This window comes from Synchiropus splendidus, chromosome 19 (genome assembly GCF_027744825.2).
Source record: "Synchiropus splendidus isolate RoL2022-P1 chromosome 19, RoL_Sspl_1.0, whole genome shotgun sequence".
NCBI classification, from domain to species: domain Eukaryota; kingdom Metazoa; phylum Chordata; class Actinopteri; order Syngnathiformes; family Callionymidae; genus Synchiropus; species Synchiropus splendidus.
The window spans coordinates 16,137,161-16,150,277 of NC_071352.1; the positions used below are offsets into that span (position 1 = coordinate 16,137,161).

Below are 13,117 nucleotides of genomic sequence, written 5' to 3' on the forward strand. Positions count from 1 at the left end.
ATTATTGCATTATAATGTGAGTCTGGATGTATTACTTCTTGTTCACGACTACGTTTCCCATGGTGCTTTTCGGTGCGGCGAGAGGAAACTGAAAATGGCGGCCATTGATGGATCGGAGCCGTCGTTGCGTTTGTAAAGCGGCAGATATTCAACCTTTGCTCTGTTTAAACTCGCACACCGATGTCTCGAAGTGGACGTGTCGAACCTTGTGGACGACTTATTTCACCAGGCGGCGAACATTGGGCGAGCTGAAGGTAAACATGGAGCACATTTAGCTTGTTAGCGGCGGGGGGCTACGTTAGCCAACTAGCCGATATGCCGATTGACTTTGTGAAAAAAGATCAGTCATACAAAATGTGCGTCTCTGCCCACGATCTTGCTCTGAGTCTTGAGCTGTTGGTGACAGAAGGGTTTGTATTTGGAGCGTTTATGAAGCTGAGCCGGCGAACAAAGGACCTAGCTTCAGTTGAAGAGTTCATTGGCTGTGCTTACATGTACACAAACGGGAATATTGGAGACATACGCCGATATATGTTTGACTTGGTTGCTTGTTTGTGACTGGAAGCTGGCAGTCGGACTAGTTTAAAGCCGGTGACTGTGTTGTTCCAACCTGAAAGCGATCCGTCAGGCTGAAATATTCGGTGTTTACCTTGAGCTGCTGTGCAGTCCAGTGTCTGTTGTCACGTAGTGAAGTCAAAGGAATACGCCTCCTTCACAGTCTCCAGCGACGCGCAGTGATTTATTTCCGGTGTTATCCAGCCGTCTCCAACTGTGATTCACCGTTTTCATGAAGTTGTGGCTAGTTTCAAGTTCGTTTTTGCCTCTGCAGTTTGTATTGCATTGTATCATCTAATGTCATAACAACGCTGTCCAGAGAAGTGCCAGCTTTAGCAGCTTCAAGCTGCTCACCTCTGGACGTTTTGGACTGCGTTATTGACATTTTTGTGCGGATGTCATCAGGTTGGAAGAGTTGGAGAATGAGGGTGTGTGAATGAGGGCGATATCGCAGGTGAAGTGAAGCAGGGCGAAGGAGAGCGCAAACAGTGCAACTGGCTGTCTTCAATCAGCCAAAATGACAGACAGAGTCGTGTGGAGGAGAAGATGAGAGTGTGAGTAGGATTCAGCATGCAGAGATTATGGTGCAAGATTCAAAGAGATGCTTTTAGAGACTCAGGAGTCAGAGTTGGGAGTCAAAGGTGAAGATACTTGGGTGATCATTGGGCGAGTAGTAGTACTACAACAACAAAATCAGAAATATATATATATATATATAGCTTCTGTGAAGAAGGACAAAGTTAGGGCCCCCAGATGGTGCGGACACGTGAAGAATAAAGTTCTTGGTAAATTACGACATGTAGAGGTAAGGTCTGAGTAGAGGTCAAGAGCTGTGAAAGTGGAACACTTGCACATATTTTTTTTCATGAATTGCCACACAGGAATCCGATTAATGAACAATCTATATATAGATGTATATTCTGATACCCATACACATGAAGACCCATGCATGCAAAACAAACACAGAGTGTTGTGATCCACGCTTTAAAATAGCACAATGCTCTGCGGGATCAACTATGCAAATAGTGGGGTTCTATTTTAACAGCAACTCTTCTGGCAGGAGAGGCCTTCCACTTTGAACTGACTAACAGGAATATTGATGAATGGTTGTTCTCTGCCATATCTTCTCTGCAGACCCAATGTGTTGGATATTCCATTTGATTTATATTACGACAAATCTTCTCCTTCTTCTTCTTTGGGCTTCTCCCTTCAGCGGTGGCCACAGCGGATCATCCTCCTCCATCTCCCCCTGTCCTCTGCTTCCTCTTCTCTCAAACCTCCAAACCTCATGTCCTCCTTCACCACCTCCATCAATCTCCTCTTTGACCTTCCTCTTATCAAATCATGTTTGTGTTTTTTAATCCATTGTAAAAATACCTGTGTTTCTTTTCTCACAGGTTTGTTTCTGGATACGATCCACCCTGGAGCCGTTTCCACACTGCTGTCTTTCTTAGGATCAGATATCCGCCCTCTCACTGGCCGATGTACTTGGCTCCGACATCATCCTTCAGAAGGAGGCCGCCCGTATCAGCTTCCCCCGTTAGCATGAAACAGATTACTAGAAGCCCTCCACCTCGCCTCTCGCCATCCTTGTCTCCATCATCGCCATCATCAGAGCCTTCTTCGCCGCTGTCAACATCCTCCTCCGTCAACACCAACCCCTCTCAGAGCCATGTCAAGCAGTCCACAGGTGCCACCAGGGTCTCCTCCACCTCTGCCTCACGAGCAATGACTCAACCCAACGCCTCCACTGAATCTTTCCGTCAATCACGTGTTAAATGTGAAGACAGGGAAAGTGAGATATATGATCCCTTCCACCCAACTGATGGAGATAAAGAGGGCAAGAGTGATGGCATTCAAGACGAAGGGGAGAAATATGACCCATTTGATCCCACTGGTTCTCCGGCGTCAGAGGAGGACGCTGTTGTGAAGGAGGAGGAGGAGGATAAAACAGAAGAGATGGAAACATATGAGGCGAAGGAGGAAGAGCCTCCAGATTCAACCGACAACTTCACTGAGCTTCCCAGCCCTCGTGCGGCCGAGATTTCCATCCGGAGGAGGGTCGACTGTACGATGAAGGCCAGACCGCACAGAGACAGTGCTGACTCTGAAAACTCTGAAATCGAGGAGGGTGAAATAGTGGGAGTTCTTGATAGAGGTGGGAATAAGAAAAGATCAACTGGAGATCATTTCTCGTTGAGTTCTCCCACCTTAACCTTCTTCGATTCAAAGCCTGAGCGGATTCTCCGGGTCCTGGATGGCGATAGCTTTGTGTCTGTTTGTGCTGAGGGGACCTGGGAGGTGGAACAAGGCCCTGAAGATGAGCCCTTGGTGGGCATGGAGGATCTCAGAAGAAAGCTTGTCAGCAGGCGAAAGGAAAGGTACCTCTCCTTCCCCAGGTCTTCCTCCCACTCTCCTCAGCAGCAGCAGCAGCAGCAGCCGCCTGCTACGCTTTCAGTAGCCTCGCCAGTTTCCCCCCCACCCCCTGCAGAGCATAGCAGCAAGAGTCACAAGTCCTCAAAGAGCTCCAAAGACAGGGAAGGACAGAAGAGCAAGGATAGGAAGGCCGGAGAGAAAGAGGAGAGAAGGAAAAAGAAAAGAAAGGAGAAAGATGGCGAGAGGGGCAAAGATAAGGAACAGAGACACAAGAATAGTAAAGGCAGCAAAAGTAGGAGAAGCAGCAGGAGCAGCAGTCAGAAGCGGAAGAAAAGACAGCACAATAGTCCCGACGCCTCGCAATCGCACCAAACCTCCAGAGGAGGGGGTCAAAGTCGACGCTCAAGCTTATCTGAGGAGCGACACAAAGAGAGGGAGAGAGAGAGGGAGAGGGATAGTGGCAGGGACAGAAGGAGAGATGAGGACCAAGAGAAACGAGGTGAACGGGACAGGGATCGTGGGAGGGATCAGCACCACAATGATAGTCGTGGGAGAGAGCAACACAAAAGTGACAGTCGTGGTAGAGACCAACATCACAGTGAAAGTCGGGCCAGAGATCAACATCACAGCGAAAGTCGGGCGAGAGATCAGCACCACAGTGATAGTCATAGAAGAAACCACAGTGAAAGTCGGAGAAGAGACGAGCGATATGAAGGGAGTAGAAGGGTTGAGCGGGATAGGAGTCACCGACGGCAGTCGGGCAGCAGAGAGCGGGACATGTCCAAGAGGTCGGGCAGAAGCCGAGAAAGACGTGTGGACGACAGGGATAGACACCATGAGAGGGAGCGTCGTAGAGATGGCCGTCCTGTCGTCCCACCATCCATACAAGACCTCAATGGTTCCGATCTGTTTGCCATCAAGCGGACCATAACTGTTACAACCACAACGACAACCACCACCGTACCCGGCTCCCCGAGACTAGGCCCAGCCTCCCCTGGACGGACTGCGCAGGAGTTGGACAAACCACACAAGAGAAAGAAGAAGCGGAAATGGCGCTCGGGTGGAGACGAGGACGAACGGCGAAGCTGTCGGAGCAGATCGCAATCGTTGTCACCGCCGCGGTACCACAGCTATGATTCAGATCGCTACTCTGAAAAACTGGAGGTAGATATGTTGTCGTTGGACGGTGAAGCTTTGGACTCAGACTATCCTTCTTTGGAGGATACGCCTCCTGCAGTTCAGCCACCTGAACCGCCCATTCCTAGCCCGAAACCTAAAGTCACACCGAAGACTGGGCGGGCTCGCCCAAAAAAGAAGCTCAAGAAGTCGGGCCAGTCGGAGTCGTCGTCGTCCTCTTCAAACAGAACCAAAATGAAAGGTCTCTCCTCCATCTCAGCCTCCTCAGACTCTGCTGCGGTGTCGTCTGGTGTTCCCTCGGCAAAACGAGCCAGAAAGGTGGGCAAAACCAAAGAGTGGGACAAAGGTGTCAGAAAGGAACTGGGCCGCGCAAATAAATCCAAGAAAGAAGGAGGGAGCAGTCGCAAAGGCAAACTTCAGTCCAAGGTGTCTGTGTTGGTGCGTGAAGGAGTGAGTAGCACGACGGGGGCTTCGGTTGGTTCTGGGAAGCTGGGCATGGACCTCTTGGGAGCCAGTGCTGCAGGCAGTGGTCCTGGGGCTAATGTTGTGGGAGGGTCCATCGCAGTGGTTTTCTGCAGAGACAATGAGAGCCGGTCACCATTTCTGAAGCCTTGTTCTGAGCCCCTGGGGGTCCGGAGTAAAGACCTGTCCGGCATGGGAAAGAGAAACAGCCTGGCTGCCCCGCCCTCCTCACTAACTGCTACCACTGGCCTTAAATCAAAGAAAACCAAGACTAGTTCCATCACATCCACGTCGTCCTCTGCCTCGTCGCCCTCTTCGTCATTAGCCACTAAACGCCGTCGTCGCCTGGCAAAGAAAAGTCGGGACAAGGCCGGTGCCCCAGGGTTGAAGGTCAGCGACGGTGGTCAATCAAAAACCACACCCGAGACCTGGGCCACAGGCTCCCTGGAGGCGTCTGCTGTCGGGGACGGGAGCAAGTCCCTCAGTCCGCATGCAGGCCAAGCAGGCCCTCCACCTTGCTCCTCCTCATCCTCTTCATCTTCCTTTGCGGGTGGACTTCCCCCTTCGTCCTCCCCGCCTCACACACCTCCCCCCACGATGGCTCCTTTGAGAGACAACAGGGACTCTTCGCCAGACTCGCAGACGGTTGACAGCAGCTGTAAGACTCCCGAGCCCTCTTTCTTAGGTGAGGACTGTCCGTCTCAGACCAGCCCTGCGCTCCCACCCTCCAGTCCATCCAGCGCTTCCCTCCCTCAAGGGGCTGGACTCTCTATCGGGTTATCGACGCCCTCTGCCCCAGATGACACGCCCAAATCTATGGCTTCACCTCCTTCCTCGTCGGTTGGGTGCAGCCTTTCTTTGCCTTTGTCCTCGTCCGACCCCTCGTCTTCTTCGGTGTCCTCATCATCAGCTGGCAAGCCTCCACCACCCCCTCCTCCTCTCCCTCCAGCAGTTCCTGCGCTGCCCTGGAGTCTGCAGACCGGTGTGGACTGCACGACGGGAGGAGTTTTAGCTTGTGAGTTCCCCCATTTGAATGAGACATTTTCAGTAGATGTAAACGAAATACTCCTTTGGTTCTCACATTTTCCGCTCCTTTGTACAGTGACTGCCTTGCTGTTCAAAATGGAGGAGGCAAACATCGCCAGCAGAGCAAAAGCCCAAGAATTCATCCAAGCCACCAGCCAGGTGAGCCAGTGTCACTTAAAATAGGAACGTTGTTGAATGGCTCTGGATCCTGGCTCTGGAAACATTCTGCTACTTTGTCCCTGATTCAGATCCTGTCCCAGGCAAACCAGAATCAGACCCAACAGCATGTTGCTCCGCCGTCCACCTCGTCCTCATCCTCCTCCTCGCAGATCCCTCCGCCTCCGTCGCTGCCACCCCCACCGGGACTGAGCCCAGCGCAGTTCATCCTCCACAGCTCCCTCCCTTTGGTGGGCTGCACCAAGACGCCGCCCTCTCACCTGCACCCAGCGATGGGTGGCGGATGCGCTCAGACCCCGCCCCCCATTGCGGGGGTAACGGGGAGCTCCGGAGACTCCGGTTGGGATAATGAGAGCAAAGATCCTGACAAGGTAGATGTAGAAAACTGGCACTTTGTTGTTGTTGTTTGCGATGATTTTAAACACCTCAGTCAATGTTCTCTGTGTTTCCCAGTACCTGAAGAAGCTGCACACGCAGGAACGGGCAGTGGAGGAGGTCAAGCTCGCCATCAAGCCGTACTATCAGCGCAAAGACATCAACAAGGACGAATACAAAGATATCCTCAGGAAAGCTGTGCATAAGGTCAGTCAGACACTTCTGATCATATTGTGATTATTATCATGATTATTGTTTGTTGTTGTGATGACGTATGATGTCGTCATGGGGGCTCCTTCTTTTAACCCCTGACCCAGATTTTCTCTTGCAAAATGATGGTGCAACTTTCCCTGGCCATGTTTGTAATCAGATCACTTAGACTTTGTCCAGTAACAGATTCTCTTTTGGAATCATCAGGCCAAAGCACTTAAGTCACAGTCTGAAGTATGTGGTCACATGTCAATCTCTCCCTCTTAGATCTGCCATAGCCGCACAGGAGAGATCAACCCGGTCAAAGTCAGCAACCTAGTGAAGCTCTACGTCCAGCGCTACAAATACTTTCGGAAACACGGCCGCAAAATGGACGAGGAGGACCGCGACGACCGGGAGCAGGGAGCGCTGCACTCCTCCGCCTAATGGAGACTGAAAGACATTCTCCCCAACCGCCTTCTGCTCACTATGTGGCCATCACAGAGGAGTTTTTCTGTTTTTCTCACTGTCCTAAATTTTTATGTTTTTTTATATCTGTGGTTTCGCTGTAAATATGTCATACTAAAAATGTATCATATATAGAAGATGGATGTTCTTGTCAGCTTTTCTGTGAGACAAGGTTGCAATAAGTACAGATATGATGCTCATGATCATGTTTTCACGATGGTGCAGTTCAACTGCAGAGCATTGGTTGGCTTGCGATTCATCTCATCCGTCTCCCGTGGCAATCTGAGCAGAGCGGAGATGAAAATCTGCTCATATGCTCTGAACTATGCTGTACATGATGGAAGGACACTACACCACATTTCGCCTCTGCAGACAGTCGCTGCAGTCAGAGACGGCAGCCGAAAGATGCTGCTCGGATGATGTTTTGTGTGCATGTGAAACTGAGGTTGAGAATGTTGCTGAAAAATCTCTTTATAAGATGACTTGACTAGCGGTATAAATGTTGCTTCCACAATAAAAATGAGCATATTTATTGTCTCTGTTTTTAGTTGTTTTTCCCTTGACTTGAGTGTGTAATGTCCACAGAAGAATTGTTTTTCGAATTCGAGAATGTCAATGGACTAAAACCATCCTGCTGAGTCATGTTTCTACCAATTTCTTTGTTTCAGAACGTAAAATGTGTTCGTATTTCTACATTCGGTCTGCAAACACCAAGTACGTGTCTGTGGTAAACGCTACTAAAATGTCCCTGTTGGGTTGCCATAAAAACATGGAAAGACGAGGAGGACCTCGGACCTCTGCGCATGCGCGCAGCTTTACGTCTCAGCAGTTTGCTTTACGGTATCGCGCCATTTTGAGTGGGAGACACCAGGAGCCGCACGCAGCGAGCTAACGCTTCGGCCTCGTCCACAAAGCTGAAATCCTACATTTGATTCTCGTGCTTTTTGACGCAAAGGTCGACCCAGAAGACAATATAATTTACGCGTCTTCCGACTGTCGATGGTCTAATTTCGCCAACTCAGCGGAGGAGTTAATGGTAAGCGTGAAACTTGGCTGGTTGTTAGCATTGTTAGCTTAGTGATGCTAACGGTCGGTGCAGGATGTTGCTACAAAGCATTGGCCGAGCACTTTGACTCCAAATGCTACGCGGCTCTCTGTTCATTAATGGTTAATTCGTAACCACTGTTCTGGTTCTGACCTCTACTGCGTTCTTGGTGTTCATGTTTTTCTGTTTTTAGGTGAAACATGACGCAATTTCTACCGCCGAACTTGCTGGCCCTCTTCGCCCCGAGGGACCCGATTCCTTTCCTGCCCCAGCTGGTCAAGTTACCCCACGAGAAGGAGCACAACCAGCCGGTCTGCGGCATCGCCCCCTATATCCGACATTTTGAGGTGAACTTATCCGTGTGAACTTCCATGGTCTGCCATTACTCTGTTTGGGTGCTTGACGATTCCTTTGTGATTAGGATCCCCGAGATGCTCCTCCACCAACAAGAGCAGAGACTCGGGAGGAGAGGCTGGAGAGAAAGGTCAGTCCATCCTGCAGTAGACTGCTATTGTTTTTGCTTGGTAGTCTTGTTTTAGCTGGCACATCAGGGTTTACCACCACAACCCACATGGTTGCTGAGACAAATAATGGAGTATATGTTAAAGTATGAATGAACATTTGTCTTCACAGAGGCGAGAGAAGATTGAAAGGAGACAAGGTGTTGTGGAAACAGAACTGAAGCTTTGTAGGTTTTCACAATTTTTACTTTTCAAATGTGTGTTCTCATACAGCAGAGTAGTATTTCTGACTCTCCTCCCAATGTCTGTTTTCAGGGGACCCCCATAATGACCCGAACGCACAAGGCGATGCCTTCAAGACGTTGTTTGTTGCTCGAGTGGTAAGTGCACTGAGCGCAGAGTTTGTGTTGATGCTGTTTGTACACTAACGCTCCTATTTGCTTTAGAATTACGACACCACAGAATCAAAGCTTCGCCGTGAGTTTGAGGTCTATGGCCCCATCAAACGGGTACGTTTGAATGTTTACTCAATCTCTGTTGTGCCTGTGTTTTCATAGAGTCTTTGGAGTTCATCATCAGTTGTCCGTTCTGTATGTTTGCAGATCTACATTGTCTACAATAAAATAACGGGGAAGCCCAGGGGCTATGCTTTCATCGAGTATGAGCACGAGCGAGACATGCACTGTGAGTACTAATGCGGAGTCATGCTTCAACTGTGTACTTGTGCAAATGAACAGGCGAGGGATCCCTCAGACAATCTGTCCCCAGATCATTGTTCACACAGTCACGCTCTCCATGAATATCGGGGAGACTGCTACATTACCCAAGTGCAACTTCCCTCTGGATGTCTGACTGTTGCATGGTGTAAACTTGACTCTGTTGGTCGTGTGTGTGTGTGTGTGTGTCTTATTAGCTGACTAATACTTTAAGCAAGGGGTGTTTGCTACAGCTGGAGGTTCAGCACTTTCAGCGTCATAATTGAACTTAAACATTTTTGCCTGTCAAAGGGCGCGTTGTGTCTTAACTGTTAGGTGTTGTAGCTCTGTGGAAGAGCACCGCCCTGGTTGGACCTGCATGGTAAGCACAAGGTTAGATGAGCTGTAAACTGGACTTCTACCAGAAATGCCTGTGTGGATACAAGTTCTGTTTGCGTCTTTACTGGTCCTCAATTCTGCTCCTGGTGAGATGGATCCAACTCGGAGAGAGTTCTAGTGACCGTGCGCTGTCTGTTTTGACACGAGAATGGTGTCATGTTTGCTGGCACACAACGCAGGCTTTTAGCTCGGAGGGCCTCTGCAAAACCAGAAAAAATGGACGCCAGAGTCTCCACAGATGCCGCCATGTACCTGGCGGCCAAGATGCGGTCAACAATTGGATGTCCATTTTTTTCCCATGTTTTGCAGACGCCCCCCGAACTTGAAGCCTGCACACAAGTGAGAGATTAGGTTGAAAGCATTTTCTTGCTACTAGTTTAAACTGACATGAGAACAACTACAAAACACCTAATAGATATTTTAGTTGTCAACAAACTTGGGCGCCTAAATTCCCCCTCGAGTCTGGTGCTTGCAGCAACACGACACCATTCTTTTCTGCCCGTTGAATCGGCTCTTCGAGAGCAGAGTTGCTGACTCAGTGGTAGTCACAAAAAGGGGCGGGGCTGCGGGGGATTTGGGACTAAACAGTATATTAACTGTGTGTTGTTTTCATTGCCACTGCAGCCGCCAATCTGTGATGGCTATTGGCCAGAGCTGGCTGGCAGATGATGATGGTTTTGATACATCTACACCCTACTACCACAGCTCAGTGTATGGTTGGTATAATGGGTTTGTATGATGGGTAAGATTTCTTTACACCCTCCATCTCCTATATAGGACAGGGGTGCTGCGTTCACTGGCCAAAGCCTGGAGGGGTTTCTGTGAAATCGGACCTTCAGTGACGATGGGCTTTGACCATTGAAGGAGCCCTTGAGAAACTCTGCCCTTTGTGTTGAAGCCACCTCGAGTTGCTGGGGCAGCGAAGGGAAGTGCAGAGCCGATAGGATGAAAGATCCTCTCTGTACAAGCCACTCGGCAGGAGTCAAGCTTAGCTGCGAGGTTACGGAGGAAGCTCATGAAGATGCTTTCCTGATGGCAGAAGGCAACTGAGAACATCTGAGGAACTCCGTGGGGAGTCGCCCTCCTTCTGCTGTGCCTTGAGTTGCTTCATCTGTTAAATTAAAAGGGACACAGGATGTTAGTTTTGAAATTGAAGAAAGTCACTGTGTATTATATGCGTGAGGAAGGCCGCCCTGGAGGACGGGACACTGAAAGTCGGTGGTCCTGGAGCTGGCTTGAACAGAAAAGGCAGACTTGATAACGGACTCAATTGGCGACTCATGCATTTTCACCTCATGACTACGATAGTGACGCTACAGGTCCCAAATCACTTGAGTGTAGACCTGTAGCCCAGGAAACTTGGCTCCATGGTTGGTGGGAGCTGTGGTAAGACGGCTCTCGACAGTAGGTCAGGTCAGCTAGGACTAGCAGGGGTGTGGTAAGACCCTGTCTCTGGTTTGGACGCTGTCCGTGGAGGGGTGCTGGTAAGGCCCCTGCTAGAGAGGCCATGTGTGTGCTCTGGTGCTGAGGGGTGGTGGTAAGGCCCTGCGGCTGAGCCAGGAGACCTAGCCAAGGCCCGGGTGATAGTAGGACTTCACACCTTCTGTTGTCAGCAGGGAGGTTTGGTAAGACGGTGATGAGTAAGTGGTGGCACCTGCAGGGGTTTGGTAAGGCCCTCCAAATGTTGTCCACAACCCACAGATAACAGGCCCTGAGGATCGGAAGACTTGTGAGGGGACGGTGTGTGAGAGTGGTGTGTTTCATTCGTTTGCTTACTGTAGGCACAACCTCAATCCCGTTTCTGGAGTTTCCACCGTCCAGGATGGGATTTTTCTTTTCTTCCTTTGTTGTGGCACATCACTTTCAGCTGCCCAGAAACCATATTCTTGATTTAGAAGACGGGACGTGGCGTCTGCTCACATCAGAGTTGTGACGCCGCAGTCTGACATGACTGCAGGTGCAGGGCGTGTGTGTGTGTGTGTGTGTCATGTGTGGACCTGCTTGGTGAAAAGTGCCGCCCCAGTCACCACGTTCGTGGTCCCATAATACCCGTCATAATCGGGTTCCCATTTGGCCTTCGCACTCAAAACACATCCTCAGACCTAAGTGCCTGACGCTGCACCGATTGGACTTTAAAACACTGAATAGTGTGCCATTGGTAGTGTGTCAGAGCGAAGTGTAAGTATGTGTCACGCGCCTGGTGGAAGGAAGTCTCCCCAGAGAGCAGCCATCTCGGCCTCGCCTGCTCCTGGTCAGTATGCTGCTGCACCGTCTTGTCCTCCTTTGGCCACCCTGTTGCCCTCACGCGTGCCCGCCTCAACGCTCTGCTCCCTCTCCCCCTTCCTCCACCGCAGCTGCCTACAAGCACGCCGACGGGAAGAAGATCGACGGCCGGCGAGTCTTGGTGGACGTGGAGCGAGGGCGCACGGTCAAGGGCTGGCACCCCCGGAGGCTGGGTGTGTAGCCAAGCTCATCCCTGTCCCGTGCTCCGGGAGTGCTGACCTCCTCTTGTCTTGTCAGGTGGGGGTCTGGGCGGCACCCGGAGAGGCGGCGCCGACGTCAACATTAAGCACTCCGGCCGCGACGATGCGTCCCGGTACGACGACCGTCCTATTGGAGGGTGAGTGCCCACACTTGACGTCACCAGCCGCAAATGTAGATGAGCTTTTGTCTGTTCTGACATCTGCCTTCCTTCCCAGCGAGCGGGACAGGGACAGGAGAGAGCGCAGTCGCGAGCGCGACCGGGACAAGGACCGGGAGCGTCGGCGCTCCAGATCCAGAGAGCGCCGCAGACGCACTCGCTCCCGGGACAGAGAGAGGGCGCCAGGGGCCGACGAGACCGGTGGCGGCAGTCGGCGCCGCGAGAGAGATCGCGCTGCTGTGGCTGGGGGAGACGGTAGGAGTCGAGAGAGGAGTCGGGATCGAGAGAGGAAGAGGAGGAGCAGGAGTCGGGATCGTAAGAGGGACCGGGATAGAGGGAAGGCAGTGGATGGAGAGGAGGCCAACCAGGGAGACGCCGTGCCAGAGGGAGGGGAGAGGATGATGGAGGAGGCAGAGGGGGAAGTGGGGGAGGGCACAGAGGAGCGCAGGGAGAAGGAGCGAGACCGGGACAGGGACCGCAGGCGCAGCCACAGGGACCGAGAGCGGCGCAGAGGCGACCGTGACCGAGACAGGGAGCACAAGCGGGACAGAGGAGAGCGAGACAGGGGTGAGCGCAAGGAGGACCGTCACGCGTCTGTCAGAGAGGAGGCGCCCCCACAAGATGGCCCGGGCCAAGAGGAAGGCGAGGAGGTGCCCAACATGGAGGAGTACAACCAGGACGACATGATGGAGCCTCAGATGGTTCCTGCCACCGACGCTTACGCTTCTGGGGAGAACGGCTACAAGATGGAGGCGCCCGCAGATGAGTACTAGCCCCCCCACAACCTCCCACCTGGACTCGACAGGTCCTCGGACCTGACCCCCCCTTCTCAACATCCAGAATGTGACGCCGCCCGTCCTGCTTCTGTTCAATCCGCGTTTCACAAAAGTGTTGATCCTGGCCTGTGCTGAAGGTAGGAGCACGGCTGCGGACTGACTTCGGCTTCTTTTACTTTTTTAATTTGGTCTCCCTCATCAATTAGACCTTCAATGTTTGATCTCTGTTCTGTTTATTCAATTAAACGTTTTAAGGAAGCTTCTGGGCTCCACTCATTTGTCCAGTCCTGAAGGTCCCGCTCAGGGTCTCCTCCCCTCTATCTGGCTCTGTCTCT

General features: G+C 51.5%; 2 protein-coding genes across 2 annotated transcripts; both read left to right on the forward strand.

Annotated features, from left to right (window-relative positions):
- The first annotated feature begins 77 nt into the window (after window positions 1-77).
- Window positions 78-7,306, forward strand: scaf1 (SR-related CTD-associated factor 1). The gene is made up of 6 exons (XM_053852455.1): window positions 78-254; window positions 1,953-5,545; window positions 5,633-5,715; window positions 5,805-6,104; window positions 6,187-6,315; window positions 6,586-7,306. The coding sequence occupies exons 2-6, from the start codon at window positions 2,038-2,040 to the stop codon at window positions 6,742-6,744; spliced, it is 4,179 nt and encodes a 1,392-aa protein (XP_053708430.1). The 5' UTR covers window positions 78-254; window positions 1,953-2,037; the 3' UTR covers window positions 6,745-7,306.
- Window positions 7,307-7,612: 306 nt separating this feature from the next.
- On the forward strand, window positions 7,613-13,036 carry snrnp70 (small nuclear ribonucleoprotein 70 (U1)). The gene is made up of 10 exons (XM_053852653.1): window positions 7,613-7,801; window positions 8,004-8,157; window positions 8,232-8,294; window positions 8,444-8,498; window positions 8,587-8,651; window positions 8,718-8,780; window positions 8,874-8,955; window positions 11,720-11,821; window positions 11,886-11,985; window positions 12,065-13,036. The coding sequence occupies exons 2-10, from the start codon at window positions 8,011-8,013 to the stop codon at window positions 12,777-12,779; spliced, it is 1,392 nt and encodes a 463-aa protein (XP_053708628.1). The 5' UTR covers window positions 7,613-7,801; window positions 8,004-8,010; the 3' UTR covers window positions 12,780-13,036.
- The last annotated feature ends 81 nt before the right edge of the window (window positions 13,037-13,117 follow it).

Coding starts and splice junctions, on each gene's coding strand:
- scaf1 (XM_053852455.1), top strand. CDS start 2,038: ATGTACTTGGCTCCGACATCATCCTTCAGAAGGAGGCCGCCCGTATCA. Junction 5,546..5,632: donor GACGGGAGGAGTTTTAGCTT/GTGAGTTCCCCC, acceptor TCCTTTGTACAG/TGACTGCCTTGCTGTTCAAA. Junction 5,716..5,804: donor TCATCCAAGCCACCAGCCAG/GTGAGCCAGTGT, acceptor TCCCTGATTCAG/ATCCTGTCCCAGGCAAACCA.
- snrnp70 (XM_053852653.1), top strand. CDS start 8,011: ATGACGCAATTTCTACCGCCGAACTTGCTGGCCCTCTTCGCCCCGAGG. Junction 8,499..8,586: donor GGAAACAGAACTGAAGCTTT/GTAGGTTTTCAC, acceptor GTCTGTTTTCAG/GGGACCCCCATAATGACCCG. Junction 11,986..12,064: donor GACGACCGTCCTATTGGAGG/GTGAGTGCCCAC, acceptor CTTCCTTCCCAG/CGAGCGGGACAGGGACAGGA.